At 40.2% G+C, this 20,815-nt stretch overlaps 1 protein-coding gene across 1 annotated transcript in view; it reads left to right on the top strand.

The window, feature by feature from the left end:
- Positions 1–2,109: 2,109 nt before the first annotated feature.
- The window catches only part of Adam10 (ADAM metallopeptidase domain 10), a 116,494-nt gene continuing 97,788 nt past the window's right edge, over positions 2,110–20,815 (top strand). Inside the window, exon 1 of the mRNA XM_021206021.1 lies at positions 2,110–2,386. Coding sequence (XP_021061680.1) covers positions 2,332–2,386 — 55 coding nt within the window. The 5' untranslated portion in view covers positions 2,110–2,331. The remainder of the gene's footprint in view (positions 2,387–20,815) is intronic.

A 20,815-nucleotide genomic window follows, 5' to 3' on the forward strand; every position in this document is an offset into this window, starting at 1 on the left:
CCCTCTCTCCCTCTCCCTTTCCCTCTCCCTCTCCTCCCTCTCCCTCTCCCTCTCTCTCTTTCTCTCCCCTCCCCCCCAGCAAAAAACCAAGGAATCACTGTTTTCTTCTAGATTAGATATTTGTTTGAGGAAATAAATGGTATTTATGTACTTTATTTAGCATATAACAATTATTATCTGCTAAGAACTTGTAATTGCTTTACAATGTTAAGTGGTCTGAATTTAATCCATCAAAATAGTTCCAAAAGGCAATTTTCATTTTACAAGGGAAATGTCAAGGTTACAGAGAATTTTGAAATAGCCTCGCCAAAGTCTATCAGCTTTTAAGAGGCAGGGGTGGGAGTCAAACTCAAGTAGGTTTATGATGAATGGCGTCAATGCAGACCTCACCCCAGTACATTTTTTCACTTTCCTCTTCACTTGTGAAAATGCCAGTAATGGAATTAAGATTTTAAGCAAGCTATAGCCCAAACTTGTAACATGAAAATATCATTCATTATGTGGGAGTGTGGTGCTATCATGTTTTTGCAAAGAAAAGAAACGGTATTTTAGATGTAAACTCCAGCGATTTCTTTGAATTAAAAAAGAAAATGATCTTTGCCTATGATTACTAGAATTGATTATGAACAATACTTCCTAATATCAAACTTGTCACAGAGATGGATTAACAACTCAAAAAGTCAAAACTTCTACTGCATGTGAGTACATATGGGAGAAACAGCCCATGTGATAAGCAACATGTCTGCAGGTAACTCAGAGTAGATACTTTAAGAAAGGAAAAAGAAGTAAAAGCATTCAGTTACTCTGTATTGATTTCATATGCTTCAGTAGAAACGAACGGACAGGACAATCATGATGATGTGGGAAGTTCTGACTGCAGTATTGAGTTTAGGAATGTGAAGCAAAACAACAATTCATTTTTCAAAACAATTAAAATAAGTATATTCCTTAAATAAGGTGTGACGGTGCATGGAAGATGGGAGGAATCAGAAGTTCAGGTTTATCCTTGGCCCCGTAACACTCAAAGAATAACCTGGGTTAATTAGATGAGCGATAGGAGGTGGGGGTGGGAAAAGTATACTCGTCTTTATTTCTGTTTTCTTTAAAAACCACATTAACTACATTAACAATGTAGGTTGTAGAAAATATATAGGGCAGAAGTAAAAGGTTTGCAATTTATTCTTATTATCAATAATATAAACTCATATTCTTTGAGTCAACCGAAGCAGAGTTAAGTATGATGAAGACGTGGTAGTTAGTTCTTTTTTTCATTCATTCGCGTTACATCCCGATAGCAGTTCTGCTCCTCTCCTCCCAGTCCCACCCTTACAAATCCCTCCCCCCCATTGCCCCTAAAGTTGTAGTTCTTGAATATAAAGAATCAAAGCAAGTAAATGAGAAGCCAAATGCCGGTTTTGTAGAAGTTGGCATGAAGGCGTTATGAGGGAAACAGACTAACAGAGCATTTTCTGAGCTGGAGACTAAAGACCACCGGCTTTTTATCATGGCTAAGGCCTAGTAGGTGACATACATTTGTTAATGGTTCGGGAAACTACCCCTTTGGGTATTTTTTCTTCCTGTTGGATCTTTCCTTGTATGTCCCCATCAGAGCCGTGTATCGCGGCTAAAATCGTGGTTTGCTGGGACTGCTTTTGTTTACTTGGCAGCTGCAGAGCTTCAAGACAGACAGATGGAGAAGCAAGGAAAACCTCTTGTTTTCTGGAGGCGAAGAAGCCGAAAGCCCTTCTTGACAGCTTCGGGGTAGGGTGTGAGCCCCACCGACAGTCCTTAACAGCTGGAAGAACCAGGTAGCACTTTCACAGGGAAAAGAGCGCTCCCGCCCGGGGCGGTGGGCGGAGCCTCCAGCGGCCCCGCCCTCCCAGGCCAATCCCAGCTCTCCGCCAGCGGACAGGAAGCAGCGGCGGGGCCTAGCGGCCGGGGCGCTCGCCTCGGAACGCATGCGCATTATCGCGGGGCGCCTGTGGGAGCAGGGCGGGGCGGGAGGCAGGGGTGCGGCCTCGCGAGTGTATTGGGTGCCGTCGCGTCACGTGGCGAGGAAGGAGGCGGAGGGCCGCGGCTCAGGGAAGGGGCTGAGACCAGGCGAAGAGCGAGGGCAGGGAAGCGGGGAAGGGAGGAAGGAAGAGGCCGAGGGGGAGGGAGGGCCCTGTTTTGGCGGAGCGGGGCGCGCGGCTGGGCCCCTGAAGTGGAGCGAGAGGGAGGCGCTTCGCCGGTGCCACTGCCGGGGAGGCTCGTCGGGACCCAGCGCCGGTCGCGGCTCCCTCAGGATCGATGCACCGCGGTTAACCCGTGAGGAGGCGGCGGCCGCGGAAGATGGTGTTGCCGACAGTGTTAATTCTGCTCCTCTCCTGGGCGGCGGGGCTGGGAGGTGAGACGCGACCCCGGGCGGCGGCGGAGCGGCGGTCGGTCGGGCCGAGCGCAGCGTCGCGGAGCCGGGCCGCGCGTGTCAGGTCTCCTCGGCTTCTGTCAGCTCTCTCAGCTCGCCTCAGCCGACCCGGAGCGGCGCTCCCCGCGCGCTATTGTCCCTCGCTCGCCCCGACCGCGCTCCCGCCGGCGGCGGCCCGAGCAGGCTGCGGAGCCCCGGGCCAGGCCTTCCCCGCCCCCACGGCCCGGCGGCCCTGCCTGCCCGGCTTCTCGCGCCGCTTTCCCCGGGAGCGGCGGAGCCCAGGCCAGCCGCCCTCGCGCACTCCGCAGCCACCTCAGCCCTGCCCGGGGTCCGAGCCCCGGGACCGCGCAGACTCGCAGCAACTTGCGAGGTTGGCAGCGCGGCGCGAGCATTGTTCTGCGAGCGAGCAAGCGAGCGGGCGATCTGGAGCGGACCCGGGCCGGGTGTCGGACGCCGGTGTGCGCGTCCCACCCGAGCGCCTTCCCTCCGCATCGTGCTCTTCTCGGAGTGTTTGTAGCCAGCGCGCCGGAGGTTGTGTGTGTGTGTGTGTGTGTGTGTGTGTGTGTCTGTCTGTCTGTCTGTCTGGTCTGTCTTCTGTCTCCTGTCTCCCCGGGGCAAGACTTTAGTTGACTGAGGAGAAGGGCAAGCCGTTTTAGGATGCTCTTCGATCCATCTGTCTTTTTGAGTCCTTAGAGAAGCAAGACCGACCCTTCCTGGGCGAACCAACTTGCAGAGTTTTCTTAAACTCTCAGGTGGAGCAGAGGCACCGCTTAGTCAGAGGATTGTCAGGGCTGTGTTCCCTCCCCCTGCAAATTGGAGTTCACAGTTGCTTCGAGTTTCCTGGTGCTTCAGGGTTGAGACAGCGGTATTTCATTCCGTGTTTCCTAGGACAGGTTGCATGATTATTTTGTTCCTATGAGAAAGTGCTTTACCTTAGGCAAGCTGATTTGCCGCCCAAGTATCTGGATAGAGGTTAGCTTTTAAAAGTATTGAATCGGAAACAAAACCACCCCCAAAACTTCCAGGGGTGCGTAATTTGATACTTTAGAAAATATCCTAGTGTTTTCTGTAGTGTATTGTCAGTGTTCATCCCTTTGTCTCATTGACTTAAACTGCAGGGCCCAGCCTATTTTTGTCTGGCATTCTGCTTACCCTGAAGTTCGTTTTGTATACTCAGTTTTTGTTGTCGTGTGTACTATTCATTTATTAAGTACACATTTTAGATGACAGCCACTAATAGATGCTTATTTATTTTATTTTATTTTTTTAAGAACCAGATTGCAAACCGTTTGTAAAGAGCCTCTTTATTTAACATTTGTATTTGGGTAACACGGCTTATAGTCCTGGCTGGCTGTTTTCACTTTTTGTGATTATGGTCAGGAATTAGATACTGTTCTCTATGAGGTAATAAAATCTAAGTTAAATGTGATACATTGATAAGTAGTGATACAAAATGCCTTTTATTAAGGAAAACTAAAACCAATGTAGCCTGTTGTTTGGGGAAAAAAGTAAATTAACAACATAATCATTGTGAGTGAAGAGTTTTATTCAGATCTTTGGAGTTTATGCATTAAGTAATAATTCAAAGGCCAGTTTTTGTTGTGCTTCTGTTAAAAACTTAAAAAAAGAAATCAAAGTTTTCACTTAAGCATTATGTCAAGTTTGCAATACTTGATTATGTAGTTATAATTTGGGGCTGTGGAATGTAGCCCAGTGGCAATTGCCTAGCAAGGCCATGCAAGGCTTTCGATTCAACTTCTCTGTTTAAGGCCAAAAACTCCTCCTATGTTTATTTGTAACTCATTATACTATATGCTGATTTTTTTATCTGAACTGAACCACATATAGCTAAGTTTATACATTTTTGTGATGCGATGTAGGCTAGTGTGCATTCAAACTTAGTAGATATTGGCTTTAGTGCATTGGAAAGTTGAATGTAAGGTTAGAGTAGTTGTAGAAATACAGAACTTTAAGGTATAAGCCATGTTCAAGTGAAACTAAACTCTGTTGGTTGCTTTCATCTTGCCTGTTTGTGTTAATCACTGTTGTGTATGAATGTTTTTCTTACTGCACATAATGTGAGGGGTGGGAAGCTGGAAGGAGGCAATAAAATGCTTAAACACTAAAACAGCTTTCCTAGTTTTCCCTTCTACGTTGGTGGATGTCCTGCCCAGTGTTGTGTTTGTAGAAAGATAGCATGATAGTTTTCAACTTTATGAAGTGTCTATATGGAAGTATTCAAATATCTGTACAAAATGCTTCTAAAAAGTTATTTTGTTGCCTAGCAAAATGGCTCAGTATGTGGGAGCACTTGCTTTGAAAGCCTGACTATCTGATTTCTAGTCCCCACCCCTTAGTTGAAGGAGAGAACCAACTCCTGAAAATTATCTTTTGACCTGCACATGCACGCCATGGTTCCTCATGCCTTTAACGCACACATGTATACTACACACAATAATAAAAAATAAAGTTATTTGGAGACACGTTAGAAACTTATTGGCACTATCCTGATTAGCCAACAATTTTTGTGGGCTTTTTTGTTTTGTTTTTTGTTTTTGAGATACAGACTGATAATGTTTCTAGCTCTAACTCCTGCCTTTCTAGTAGCTGGGACTGTGGGTGAAGACCTTGATGTAGGGCTAATGGTTACTTTTAAGCATAGAAAATGTGAAAGTTAAGGCCTTTTTTTTTGAAAATTTATTTTATGAGAAGTGGGGCAGTATACCTTTGATCACAGCACTTGGGAGGCAGAGAGATCACTGAGTTCAAGGCCAGCTTGGGCTACAGAGTGAGTTTCAGAAACTATGTCTTGAACAACACCCCCTGCCCCCCCCCAGAAAAAAAGGAAAAGAAAAATTATTTTGTATACTTAAGAACTCAGAAGGTATTAGTTATAGCAACAAAGTAATCCTGTAATGTTTGGCTTAAAGAAGTCATTCATGTAATGAGCCATGCTTGGTATGTGGTGTGTGTGTGTGTGTGTGTGTGTGTGTGTGTTAATTTAAAACTCTGGTGTAAATGCTTTGTATGATACACATTCTACAGAAACAAACTTGGATATTTAAAATATCAAGGCTTAAGCTTTAACTGTTCGTTCAGTTTTTTCCCAACTTCTGTCAGCAAGTAGGAGTATAGGAAGAGAAGGTCTTTTTGTCTTCAACTCAAAGGAAGTTTGACTTTTTATCTTTTCAACTAGAGTTTGAGATTCTAGTATACTCTGTCACCTAGTAAGGCCAATTTCAAGTCATCCCCAGCATTAGCAGTGGCTCTTGTGTCAATGTGCAGGACCTGTGTTGGCAGGGTTGAGGGGACTGAGTGTGGCAGGCACTCCTTTGTTCCAGACCTTTGCATAGTGTATATTATTGGATCTCTTTTTCCTAAGGACTTTAACCTAAAGGGTTGGATAGAGGAGTGCAAAGGACTTTTATCTGATGTTTATCATTGATCTAATAGTGTTTAGGAGTTTCTCCTTTAAACATGTATGAAAATTAAATGTACGCTTAAAGGGATAATTTTTTCTAATATCTGCTAAGTGGTAAAATATCCAAACATAAGGCAGTGGTTTTGTTGTTGTTGTTGTTGTTTGTTTTATTTTAGATGGTGGGGATTAGATCTGAGGTCTCCCAAATTCTGGGCAAGTACTCTACTACTGAACTACATTCCAGTCTCCCCTGCCCCTAAACTCTTTTGTTTTAGACAGGGCCTCCTCACTAAGTACTAGGCTGGCCAGGACCTTGGTATCCTTCTGAGTAGCTGGGATTATAGGTCTGTACTAACAGGCCTGACTTATCTCAAACAAGAGAAATCTCAAAGGTTAACATTTTTAACCCACTTCTCTCTATATACCTCCATACCTGTCTTTTAAGTTTTGTTTTTCTTTTCTTTTCTTTTTTCTTTTTGGAAACAGAGTCTCAGTGTGTGGCCCACACTTAAATTTATAGTCTCCTGCCTCAGTTTACCTAATGTTGATATTACAGGTGAACTCTACCATGTCAGACTATATAAAAACTTTTTTTCTTCTGGATGTGGTGGCTTATGTCTTTAATCCCAGAACTCAGGAGGCAGAGACAGGTGGATCTTTGAGTCTGAGGCCAGCCTGGTCTACATGAGTTCCAGGACAGCCAGAGCTACATAATAGACCTTGTCTCAAAGAATACAAACAGACAACTCAGCAACTTTCCACTTTTTTTAAAATTAAAAGTCTCAGTCTCTCTCTCTCTCTCTCTCTCTGTGTGTCTGTCTAAAAATAAGATTTATGTGTATGGGTGTTTGCTTGCATGTATGACTCTGTACCACATATGTGCTTGGTAAATTCCTCTAGAACTGGAATTATAGACAGTTGTGAACTATCATGTTGATGTTGGGAATTAAACCTGAATTCTCTGGAAGAGCAGCCAGTGCTCTGAATCACTAGGTCATCTCTTCAGCCCATAGATACTAACTTTCTATTTAGATAGGTAATACATTTAGGTTTTCTGGTTTTCTTGTGAAATTTGAGGATGTTATTTTTAGGAGGTGGGAAGTGGGAGTCAGGCATGATCTTATCATGAAGCCAGTGCTGGCCTTGAATCACCACATAGTTTGTGTTGGCCTGGAGTTCTTACTGCTCCTGCCTCTGCCTCTGGAGTGTTGGTATTACAGTTGTGTGACATCATACCTAGCCAGGTTGTCAACTAGTTTCTAACTTCTCCCTGTGAGAAAACTAAATAAACATACTTAACACGACCTGTAAAGTGGAAGTTCTGATTTTTCTGTGCGATAAAGTAGATGACCTTTGGAAGTTTTATCTTTTAAATATATGTTTGGCTTTGTAGAGTTTACTGCTGAGGTCACTTTGTTAGTTTCTGAACTATTGAGATATGGTACTGATGTGTTAGTTAAAGTGAAGAGGGTAGAACGGAAAGAAAACCCATGAATAACCTGGAAGGCTTAGCAAAGATTATGCGCATTTGTTTAGTTATAGATAGATCATGTCCTGAGTCTGAATGGTGAATACTGTAGCTTTAAACTAATTTACCATATTATTGATAGGAAACACATACTTTTAAATGTTTATTGTAGTAATGTTTATTGTAATATTCCCTGTAGTAATATAAACTGTGAATTGAGAAAATGCATTTCCTCTACTTAAAGGAAACTCAGTAAAAGCTAGATGGTAGAAGCCCCCATGTTTGTTTTATGTATTTACTGCAGGAGCTGTGCTATAGTAACACTGTTACTCTAGTTTTGATTTTTTTGTTTGTATTAAAGCTGCATTTCTACTTTCCCATTTTACCCTTTTTTTTCTCAGCATAGAGAATTGAACACCTTGCCCCTGCTTGGAAAGCATTCTAATAATGAGACATATGTCCCAACCCCCTTTTAATATTTGAACTTTAAAAAATTATTTACTTTGTGAGTACATGTGCACACACTTGTTTGCATGCACATGCCATAGCATGCTTATGCAGGTCAGGGAACCGTTTGGAAGTTCTCCTACTTTGTGGGTTCTGGAAACTGAACTCAGATTGCTAGACTTTCACTGGCCCTTTTCTATGACTAATTTTGAGACAAGGTCTCACTAATTTGACCAGTGTGGCCTTAAACTCTGTTTGTAGACCAGATAAGCCTTAAACTTGTAATCTTTCTCTTTCAGTAGTTTGAGTAACTAGGATTATAGTAGGCCCAGGTAAAGTTAACTCCCCACCCCCACTCTTTTTCTCTCTTTGGTGTTGGAGACTAAACCCAGGCCATTATTAATGTTCTTCCACTGAGATGCATCCACAGCTCTGTGTTTTAATTATAATGTTTGCTGATGTTGGTAGGGGTTTGGTTTTTTCTTTTTTGTTAATATAGGCAGGGCATAATCACTGAGTTGCTCAAGATGGCTTAAAAACTTCTAGACTCAAGTAAGCTCTTGGAACTGTAGCAGTGGGATTTATAGGTATATGTCATCATGGGGGGCATGTAGTTTTGCAATGGCCTAGCTTGCTTATTTATTTATTTATTTATTTATTTATTTATTTATTTTTAGGTTTTTTGAGACAGGGTTTCTCTGTATAGTCCTGGCTGTCCTGGAACTCACNAAATCCGCCTGCCTCTGCCTCCCGAGTGCTGGGATTAAAGGCGTGCGCCACCACGCCTGGCATGGCCTAGCTTAAAATAAATCTGTGTGAATCTCAATGATGTAGTTTGCATGTATGGAGACTGTTGGAGAGCAGGACACAGATACTTATTGGTTACCTCAAATGGTGCCTTTCAGTGATAGTCCATGTGCCTATCTATTAATTGTAAAGTAGGAGAGCCTGTAGATAGAGAAGTACATGGTATTTTCAGGTTGGAGCCCCAAGCTCAGAATCACGGAGGCAGACTTTAGATAGCAGGAAATGATTTGTATTTTGTCTGTTTTTCACATAGGCAACTCCATGTGACAAGGTTGGGTAGAGCCTTAAGGTTGTTAAAATTTTGCTGTTGTTTAAAAAGAGTTAATTTATTTAATACTTGCTAATACTTCTCCCATGAAATTCTAAAAAGTTGGCTTGGGGCCAGCAAGATGGAAGTGCCTGTCATTGAGTCTGAGAACTTAAATCAGATCCCCAGAATACACACAGTGGAAGGAAAGAGCTGACTCCTGTAAGTCGTACTCAGACCATACATGTACAGAGTTGGCTTGTTCTGAAAAATAACCTATCAGTGGTAATTTAACCCAGATTTCAGTGCTTTTAAAGGTTATTTATTTATTTATTTATTTATTTAATATATGTGATGTGTGCATGTAATTATATTTGTGTAAGCACTTTGAAGAGGTCAAAGAAGGATCTTTCGTGCCTTCCTGGCATGTTCCACCTTATTCCTTAGAAGTGGGGTCTCTCACTGAAGTAGAAGTTTGCTTTTTTAGCTAAGCTGGCTGGCCAGAGGTCTCCTGGATTTGTACCAGGAGCCTGTCTGTGCCCACTAATAGAGGAATTACAGGTATGAACACCAGTCCTCGCATTCGTTTCTGTCTGCTGGGCATTTAAGTTCCGGTCCCAGTGTTTGGACTAGCATCCTCACAGTCATTTCCCCATCTTCTGTCGCCATCCCCTGATTGCCAATTTTTATATTAGGGACAATGAAGCAATGTCAGTGAGAGTGGAAAAGTTGCAATAATTTCTACCAGTTGGATCTCTAGTTATTCTCCAACAGCGAGACTGCCTTGAGTTAGTACTTGTGGGCATAGTTCTGATCTAGGTAGATAGCAGAAATGCTATGAGAACAGTTCCAGATAATGTGCTCTCCCTTTGCTACAGAAAGAATTCATCCTGAACCTACTACAGTTCTAGCTAAATAGATGTCCAATGAGAACCAGGGATTGTTGGGTATCATTAATTGGTTGGAGTTTTGATGCTGCAGTTTGAATAAGAAGAAAAGTAAAAAATACTAAGTTTATCAGAGTGGAGGAAATGCCAGGATGTAAGCATGCAGTTCCAATTATGTATTGTAGTTATAAGTGAGGTGAAATTTGGTGAAAATGTCACCTGGATAACTGGCACAGTTTGTGAGGTAAAGAGTGGTGATGCATGTAGCTTGAGAAACTAGGTTTGAGGAGACATAGTTGTTTTTGATTTTGTTAATTCAACATGTTGGAATTAATTTCTTTGGTGCTAGATTGCCTGGTACATCTGGTTATATGCAAATTGTGAATTTACCATTTCAAACACTAGTTGGGGAAAATAATCTGATCTTTGAGTTTTAAATGGCAGTAAAGAGAGATGCTAACTGGGTCATAAAGACCCGGACTTGCGTTGTTCGTATTCTGGGCCATAACTAGGAGGTGGAATATTATGGAATGCAGTTGGTCTCCATATTGAATGACTGGGATGTAATACAATAAGGAATAAGTTAGCTTCTTGGTGAACTGTGTGGTTTAGTCTCAGATTAGAGTAGTTATTGTAGAAAAAAAAGATTTTAAAGGTAGTGAGGACTGTCAAGCTGGCTCAGAAGGTAAAGGCACTAAACCTGACAACCTGAGTTTTATCCCTGGGACTTATATGGTAGAGGAGTGAACCAATTCCCTAAGTTGTCCTCTGACAGTCACATATATTGCCCCCCAACCCCCCCCCACTCATTTGCACACACACACACACACACACATACACACATGAAAAAGCACTAGTAAAACTTGGCATATGTTTAATGTTAGGCTAACAAAATGTACTGAAGGTTTACTGTTGAAATGGGATCTTAGGAGCTTTTACAGTGGAAGTGGCTCTGTAATGAGGATCTAAGTTGTTGAAGTTGAAGTTGTCTTGAGATTTTGATTCTAGCTAGAAGGTGGGGGTGGGTATCACAGTCTGGGACTTAATACTATCATGCTTCTTCCTAGGGACTGCTTAAGAGTTTGCATTGCTCTTTAGTTCTCTGTGGCTAGCGATTTGGAAAGTATTGTTCTAGAGAGTTAGATGATAGTAGTCTATAAATTTGGGACAGAGGGGAGCGATTAGTTTGAAGATACACGAACACATTTTTACAAAGTGATTTTATTTTATATATATGAGTGTTTTGCCTGCATGTATATATATGTACCCTGTGTATATCTTTTGCCTGTGAAGGCCAAAAAAGGGTATCAGATCTCCTGGAACTGGAGTTATAGATGGTTTTGACCACCTGGTAGGTACTAGGAACTAACCCAAGTCCTCTGTAAGAGCAGCTTGTACTTTAAACTGCTAATCCATCTCTCAAACTATCTCTTTAGCCTCCATTTTTGTTACTGATTTGTCTTGTTGGAATTAGCCTTTAGGATTTTAGACTATGACTGGTACTCTATTAGAGGCAGATTGTGAACTTTCTATTTCAGAAACAAGATGAAGAGAACAGGATTATCTTTAAATTTTAGGCAAATGGATGTATACTATTTATGGAACAATAGTTCCAAAAATATCTTTCCATGTCTTTGCTTACATTAATGATGATTAGAGACACATAGTCACACAAATACTTGAACTTTTGGCTGAGTTTTTAGAATAATAGCATATATCAACCTAGAAGATCATTAACAGATGAATTGATAAAGGAATGCATTATTTATATACAGTGCAGTTTAATTCAGCTTTAAAGACTAACTAAATTGGTAGGAAAATAGAACTGGACGTTGTCATGTTAAGCAAATAAGCCACACTGAGATAACTATTGAGTGTTTTCTGTCATATGTAAAATCTGGGTTTGGAATATGCATGAATGAGTCTATCTGTCTGTCTGTCTGTCTGTCGTCTGTCTAAAACCTCACTGGGGCTTGGCATTTTCTGAGTGGGCTAGGCTGGCTGTCCAACCAGTTAGTCACAGGGATTTGCTTGTCTCTGCCTCTCCAGCACTAAGTTTACAAGCTTTTTACATGTGTTCTGGGGTTCTCATGTTAATGTGGTCAACACTTTATCAACTAGGCTATCTACTCATCCCTGACTTTATTTTTAGTTTATATGTTTTAGGACCTAGCACAAAGCCTAGCTCATATCAAGATTTATAATAAATGTTTTATTAAAATTGCAGAATTAGTGCTGGTGAAATGGCTCAGCAAGTTTTCTTTCTTTCTTTCTTTCTTTCTTTCTTTCTTTCTTTCTTTCTTTCTTTCTTTCTTTCTTTCTTTCTTTCTTTCTTTCTTTTAAAAAAAAGGCCTGATAAGCTGTCCTGAATCCACAGTGAAAGAAGGTAACCAACTCCCAAAAGTTGTCCTTTCATATGTGCCATGGCACATTAATGTGTGCCTGCATTCCCACACTCTCTATATACATGTACACATCATACACACAGTGTTAAATGAAGAAAAAAAAACCCCTCAGAACAACATTGCTTAGTGAGTGGAGTGGATTTGTGAGTTCATGTTACATAGACATTTTCATTAAGCAAGGTTGTAGTCTAGTGAAACAGCCTTTGAATTGCTGTCTGTCTACAGTGTTATGGGAATAGCTTCATTATATAAAGCTAAATGTCATGATGATTTTTGTTAAAGTGGAATATTCTTGCAGTATATTTGAGACTATATCTTCCAATTAATATAGTATATTATCAGAATTCCAAGTGGACAATAATAAGAATCAGGTACTTTAATCCAGAACCATTTGTCTGCTAGCTTGGAAGGTAGGTAGTCATTTGTACTTACAGACTGGTTAGGGAATTAGTCATTTATACTTATAAATTCTAACTTTATTTTGGTTAGGATGTTTAATTTTCCTGGTGACCTATAAAATCTGATTTTTTCCAATGTAGTACAAATCTCTTAGTAGTCCAAGAGTTTTGTTTTTGTTTTTTCTTTATGTGTAGAGTAAGCTACAGAGTAGTGATTGCCAGTCAAGTGTGATATGGGTGGAAAGCGAGGTCATGGGAATGGGTTTAGGGCGAAATGTAAGATAGAGGTACAGCAGCAGTGGAAATGGTGGCTGGAATTTCTTGCATCTGTGTGGGAGAATAATGTAGGTAGGTTGAAAGCTTCAGTCTTTAATGAACATTATCATCTGTACTGGTGGTATTTATTTGAAAGAATATGAAAAATCTCAGATAGTTATATATATCTCCATCCATCCATTTTGGAATTTTAAAGCTTCATTTCTTAAGTGAAAGGTAGAAATAGAATAGTCAGTGGATTTTAGTCACTCATATTTTGTGCCCTGTGTGATTGATTTAGTTTGTATTTGTGAAAGGGTTACTTAGCTTTACTTCGGATCCAGCTGTCTATTATTTTGTTTATAAGAGTCTAGATTATTTTTTTGAAAATGGATGTGTTGAAATATGCTTTTAATTATAGATATACCCTGTTATCTTGAAGTTTCACTTGTAACTGTGAGATGTAAATAGTTGATTCTAGATGATTTGACTGGTTTCTAAGTGAAGAAATATATACTGGTTTCAGTTCGAAGTTATATAGTAGAAATGGTGTGTCTAAGTGCATTAAAATACTTTGCAATATTGCTGAAATATAGGACATAGTTCTTAGAAGGCTATTTTTGTTATATGAGAGAGCACTTTTGTAAGTGCTGTGTAATATTTCAAGATCAGTGTGAATATATAGCAGCATAAAGGACATTGGTCATGGATGTTTCTTGAGGCACAGATAATGACTTGAAAAGAAAGATTTTGAAATTACATTGTTGAACTTAATTGTCAACTTGACTGGATTACTTAGGAGACACAACTCTGGGGATGTCTGTAGGATGTTTCCAGAGAGGTTTAGCTGAGGAAGGAAGATCTGAATGTGGGTGCTGCCATTCTATGGATTGGGGTCCTGGACCGATTGGAAAGGGGGAAAAACCAGAAAGGATACTGAGCATCAGGACCCCATCTCTGCTTGCAGACTATGGATGAATTGTGACTAGTTGCCTGACCTTCCTGCACACATCTTCCTGTCAGTGATCGACTACACTGCCAGGCCACAGCAGAGAGAAAAGTAACTGAGTAACTACAGTGTCAAATTTTGAAATTAATGTTAAGTGTTAAGTGAAAGTATTGGAAATACCTTGATTGCCGCTAATTTTCTTTCTTTCTTTCTTTCTTTCTTTCTTTCTTTCTTTCTTTCTTTCTTTCTTTCTTTCTTTCTTTCTTTCTTTCTTTCTTTTTTTTTTTCCCGACACAAGGTTTCTCTGTATAGCCCTGGCTGTCCTGGAACTCACTCTGTAGACCAGGTTGGCCTCGAACTCAGAAATCTGCCTGCCTTTGCCTGCCAAGTGCTGGGATCAAAGGCGTGCGCCACTACCACCTGGCTGCTAATTTTCTTGAGGCATTAGAAATGTACCAGCATTAAGAAAACCAAGAAGGAAGACTATCGTGTGGATACTTCATTCCTCCTTAGAATAAGGAACAAAATACCCATGAAAAGATATAGGTACAGAGACAAAATTTAGAGCTAAGANNAAAGGNTGGACTATCCAGAGACTACCNCATCCGGGGATCCATCCCATNATCAGCNNNCAAACCCAGATACTAATGCACATGCCAGCAAGATTCTGCTGAAGGGACCCTGATATAGCGGCCTCTTGTGAGGCTATGCCAGTGCCTGGCAAACACAGAAGTGGATGCTCACAGGAGCTAGAGAAAGTACCCAAGGAGCTGAAGGGGGATGCAACCCTATAGGTGGAACAACAATATGAACTAACCAGTACCCCCTGAGCTCATGTCTCTAGCTGCATATGTAGCAGAAGATGGCCTAATCGGCCATCATTGGGAAGAGAGGCCCCTTGGTCTTACGAACTTTATATGCCCAAGCAAAGGGGAATGCCAGGGCCAAGAAGTGGGAGTGGGTGGGTAGGGGAGCAGGGGCAGGGGGAGGGTATAGGGAACTTTTGGGATAGCATTTGAAATGTAAAGAAAGAAAATATCTAGTAAAAAAAATTGAAGAAAAAAAAATGTACCAGCTTTAGTTTGCCCTTTATCTACCCTTTCATATGTTGTAATTGAGTTTTCTATAATTAGGAAGCTTTATTATGTTAGTATTTTTATTAATTTTTTCCATTTCTTAAGATTGTGTTATCAACTTTTTTGTTTGGATATAGATAGAGAAAAAAATTTGTTAATGTAAAGTGATACTATTAACCCACCGTCTGTAGGCTGAGTAGCTAGGATTTCAGGTGTGCACAGTCATGCATAGTTTACTTAGTTACTTATTTTCATGATGTTTTGCAGTACTTTGATTGAACCTAAGCCTTCTCACACATGCTAGGAAAGTGCTTTGTCCTGTGGGGTTAAGTGGTTGTACTCAATTTTCAGGCTTGGTGGGAAGTACCATCTTACCATCCCTATTGTGTGTGTGTGTGTGTTAACTATGTGTGTTAAATTGTGTTCACAATTTACTCTGGGCCTTTAAAGTGTTAGGTATCATGTGCATTTACTGTGTACTTTATAGAAATTCAGATTTCTGAAATCTGTAACAGGGCAAGGGAGCAAACTGCTGCTGATAGGCTTTTCTGTGTAAATGAAATGCAGTAGCAGAAGAGAAAGACAACTTCCTTGACACAGTGCAGTGTGGAGTGATTTAATATAGTTACAATGCTGCAGTAAAATAGCCCTAGGATTATTGCATCATTGTAGCCTCCCCTAATCAAGATGCTAGGCCATGGAGAGAAATTGTAATAGTTCAAGTGGAAAGATATATGACACATGGAAAATCTTGGGCTATCTAGAAACTTTCCTTCACCAGAAGTTGTCATTTTCCACTGACCTCAGATAAGGAAGTTTCACTCTGCACTCCAGGTTAAATGTGCTTATTTTGCTATTATCAGGAAACATTTCTACATGGGAACACCTTTAATAGTATTGTCTATGTTTGGAGATAAGAAGAGTTTGGGTTGGCAACATTTTTCTTTTTATCTTTCTCAGTACTGGGTATCAAACTCCAGTCACTGTGGATATTAGGCAAGTTTTCTGCCATTGAGCTATGTATGCTCCTGGCCTCTGGTTGGCATTTTCTGAGCCCTTCCTGTTAACTTCCCTGTTGTTCGTTGGGCCTTGCATGGTAATGTGTAAGTAGTGAAAAGGGATGCTCTATCTCTGTGCTATTTTGGTTTTGGTTTTACTGTTAGTCTTTAGAAGATTGTTCCTTTTGTACTTGATATATTTAAAGGGTTTAAGCCAGAAGAAGAGTTTCATCATGGGCTACAAAGGAACAGCAAGGTTTTGAAAGACACATTTCTTTGCTGGTAGTTTGTAGTTATTTTCTCTGTAACCCAGGTAAGCTTTGAACTTGTTCTCCTGAGTAGCTGATTGCAGTCAGTAGTTCACTGCTACTGCCTTCCTGATTCACGTTAAAGCCATCTTTAGTTCAGTCACTCTTCTCCTTGAGTCTGTCCCACTCAGCTTCTCTTCAGCCTGACAGCTATCATCCAAAAGTGGTCAAAACCAGCCAGTAATAGATTGTATGCTTTGTAGTGGCTATAGTTTGACTTTTATTGTATGAATTTTATCTTGATTAAAAATATTTCAGTTGAACAAACAATAGCACACTTGTCAAGTAATCACCATTGTAAGTAAAAGTTTATAAGAGCTGTGAGTGCCTTTGTGTTCATTTCTTTTCCTGCCAAATTTGCCTCTGTGTCAGGGCCTTTACACTGCTGGTCTTTTACATGCAATAGATAGTTCTGTATATGGTTGAATTATCAGCTTTTTAAATTTTTATTTTGGAAACTTAAAAAAAGGCATTAAGATCTTAATGATTTTAAAGTAAAGTATGTAGTTCAAAAGTTCATTAGTGGTATGGACATTCATATTGTTGCAGTTTATTCTCTATCAAGTCTTTTCATATGATTATAAAGATTACCTTATATTAAAAATACCAGCTCCTTCCTTGGGATTTTATTTTCCAATTTTTTATTAGGTATTTACTTCAGTTACATTTCAGATGCTATCCCAAAAGTCTCCTATACCCTCCCCTCCCCCTGCTCTCCTACCCACCCACTACCACTTCTTGGCCTTGGTGTTCCCCTGTATAGGGGCATATAAAGTTTGCAAGACCAAGGGGCCTCTCTTCCCAATGATGGCTGACTAGGCCTCCTTGGGAATTTTAAGCCACCATTGTGCTATACCTTTCTTCCATTAATAACTTTTTATAGCTTTGTTTATTGTTTATCATTTTGGAGCAAAGCTCCACAAGATCAGTAGCTATTTATTGTAACTTTTTAATATTTGTATTCTCAGAACCTAAAGTAAAGATTAGCATATACACTATTAAGTGTGCTCAAATTTCTGAGAGAGTGTGTGTGAGAAGCTCTGAAGATTTATGTTTTTTGTATTTTATTTTATTTTATTTTATTTTGTTTTTTTCGAGACAGGGTTTCTCTGTATAGCCCTGGCTGTCCTGGAACTCACTCTGTAGACCAGGCTGGCCTCGAACTCAGAAATCCGCCTGCCTCTGCCTCCCGAGTGCTGGGATTAAAAGCGTGCGCCACCATGTCCGGCTTGTTTTTTTGTTTTTGTTTTTTTGTTTTTTTTAATTGACCCCCTTACCATTTTGAGTGTTACTCAGGATCAAACGTAAGAATTCAGGATGCTTGCTAAGCACTTTACCACAGAGCTGTGCCTCAGCCATACTGTAATCAACTTTAAAATAGAGCAGATTACCATTCTTGCTAGTATATTTATTTTGCTCATTAAGTACTTTTACATGGTCTTTTAATTAAAGAGGTAGAGTGAGTTAGACTTTTTTTTCCTATAAGAACTAAGTTGCTTTTTAAAAACAATTGTGTCTTTTTATCTGAAAGTATATTTTATTTTGTGCATATAGGTGTTTTTACTGGAAAGTATGTTTGTGCACTTGCATGTTTGATGCCCATAGAGGCCAGAAAGTGTCAGAATACTCAGAACTGGTGTTTACAGACACTTATTAGCTGCAATGCAGGTGTTTGGAATCTAACTTGTATCCTCTGAAAGAGCAAGAAGTGCTCTTAACTGCTGAGCCAAGTCCAGTCCCTGAAAGCATTTTGAAGCATATATTAGTTCATTGAAAAAAGTAATCTAAATGGATAAATATGTTGTTGTTTTGAGACAATTATAACCAAGGATTTTTTCAACCTCATCTTCCTCCCTCAGCTTTCTTTTTGGTGGTTTATAGATATCTGTCACAATGTTCAGCAGTTATTTTTTTTCTTTTTTTTTCTTTTTTCTTTTTTTTTTCCGAGACAGGGTTTCTCTGTATTGCCCTGGCTGTCCTGGAACTCACTTTGTAGACCAGGCTGGCCTTGAACTCAGAAATCCGCCTGCCTCCGCCTCCCGAGTGCTAGGATTAAAGGCGTGCGCCACCACGCCCAGCAGTTATTTTTTTTAAACTATAACTTACTACATTCTTTGGTAGTGTATGCTGGATATCACTCTCAACACTTTAAACACACATACATTTAGTCCAAACAATGTCACTTTTAGGTATAATTACTGGTAAATCATATTTTTTTAAATGGGAAAACTAAAGCATAATGAAGTAGGTAGTTCAGACAGTTGTGAATGCTGCATGATTATTTTGCATGAAAATTTCCTGAAATGCATCCATGATAGCAGTAAGATAATCCCTCCTTTATCTTGAAAGTAGGTATAGAGGTTAATAAAAGAGTAAATTTTATGCCAATGCCAGGATTTTTGAAATTCTGTTGCTTAGTTCCATAGGACCACATGTTTTTCAGTGATTGGATTATGGCTCTTAATCTATAAATGTAGTTTCCCTTTGCATGGAACATTTGGATAGGTTCATTCATTAATTATTTATATTGGTATTTATCAATCAGTTTTTCTTTTTTTGGAGATAGGGTCTCCTTATATATCACTGGCTAGCTAGCACTTGCTGTGTAAACCAAAGTGACTTCAAACTCAGAAGTCCTCCTGTGTCAGCCTCTCAAGAGCTGAGATTAAAAGTGTATACCAACATGCTGTACGTGACTGTTGTCCAGGTGCTGAGGATACACAGGGAACAAAGTGCTTATTTAACTTGTGACTGTATTCTAATAGTGGTGATGGGTAGTACATGTAGGTAGAACTCATAAAGAATACCAGAGTAGCACATTAGAGAGTGAGTGATGGGAATGTGCACTAGATTGGGTGTTCAGAGAACTCAGAATGACAAAAAAGGTGACAGAGATACTGCACATAGAAGGAGAAGTGGAGGAGGATGAGAACGGACAGGAGTTGGGTGTAGGGGATGCAGTCTTCTACAAGGATCCTGCTCAGCTTTATAAACTATAGTTTAGACTTTGAGTCTGGAAGGCTAACATGCTTGTACTTTTCTTGAATAGAGTTAACTTGTTATGTAAAGGATAGATGGTAGAAGGGTAGGAATAATACCATAAAGGTCAGTTGTTATGGTTCTGATTGTCAAGATACTTTTTTGTTTTTGTTTGTTTGTTTTTGAGCCAGAGCTTTTCTGTGTAGCTCTGGCTGTCCTGGAACCAGCTCTGTAGACCAGACTGGCCTCAAACTTGAAGAGATCTACCTGCCTCTGCCTGCTATTCAACTGACTGTTGAGATACTTTTGAACCTTGCTGTGTTTGGTACATTTTCAGCTTTTGGAGTTTCAAGTTTCTTTGCAGCACATTTCTTTCTTTCTAGGCATGTAAAGAAAGCTACTGTTATGGTAGTTATAGGCACCTGTAATTAGAACTATCTCTGGAGACTTAGGTTCTGAACTGAGCAGACATGCATGCTTGATGAAGTTTAGGCATTAGTGTGCATCTTTTGGTACTTTTGGGAAGTATTTTTCCCCAATTGCTTTTAGGTTGAGTTTCTGGCACCAGAAGGATTGGGTCTCAGCTCAGTGGTAATGTGCTCAGGGACTGTGAGGTCCCTGTGTTAAGTTCCCAGCACCACAAAGATGACATTAGAAAGGTAGCACTTTTAATATTTTGATGGTCATTATGGTGCCTCTGCTTCTTCTAGGAGTTACTTGTGTATTTTTGAGGATGATGGTGGAGAGGTTTAATAGTTTTAAAGTATGGAATTTTACTTTTTTTTTTTTTTGAGACAGGGTTTCTCTGTGTAGCCCTGGCTATCCTGGAATTCACTTTGTAGACCAGGCTGGCCTTGAACTCAGGAATCCTCCTGCCTCTGCCTCCCGAGTGATGGGATTAAAGGCATGCGCCACCACCGCCCTGGAATTTTACTCTTAAATAGACTGTATTGTATGAGAAGAATAGAGATTGAAGAAAATCACATTGAGAAATACTTCAGTATTTATGGGAACAGTTTTCATGAGGAGGATACAAGATGATTTGTAAGAAACACAGAACCTTTGATTTCTATTTGAGTGTGATATTGCTTTGCCCAAGTCATGATTTCTCTTGGTTAGATTGATATTGTAGGAAGGATAATATCTTTAGTTCAAAGGCATCTATAGACTGATAGAATCTGGTGGCAAGGATTAGTACTGGAATAGATGGTAAGGAATTGGAGTATAGAGTTGGCACATTGGCACTGGGGAAACCTTTGCCAAGAAGGACTGGATGTAAAAGTGAGGTGTGTAGAGGCTGTGCTTTGTTTAGGTAGAGATGCGCGAGTGTTTAACATGTGTCTGTGAGACCTGATGGCAGCCTGTGTTCTGGCTTTACCTTTTTAGTTCCTGACCAGTTCTTAAAGTATAAGAACAAAGCTCAGTTGAGTCAGTTCAGAGTCTAAACTGCATGTAGAACTCTACATGTAGAAACAGGCAGTTCTGTGGTGTCTGACTGAGTAAGTGGTGCAAGGACTGGAGATTGGCTTGCATTCCTGTGGAGTCAACCATGCCAGTCTCAATTACCAGCTGTGGAAATCAAAGGTCTACACATATATTTTTGATCTATAAAAAGTACGTTTCATTCCTCTTTAGTATTTCATTGTATGTAGCTTTAAAACGTATATCTTAATTTTGTCTCTGTACCTATATCCTTTCATGGGTATTTTGTTCCTTATTCTAAGGAGGAATGAAGTATCCACACGATGGTCATCCTTCTTGGTTTT

The sequence above is a fragment of the Mus pahari genome, chromosome 10 (assembly GCF_900095145.1).
Source record: "Mus pahari chromosome 10, PAHARI_EIJ_v1.1, whole genome shotgun sequence".
Lineage (NCBI taxonomy): Eukaryota > Metazoa > Chordata > Mammalia > Rodentia > Muridae > Mus > Mus pahari.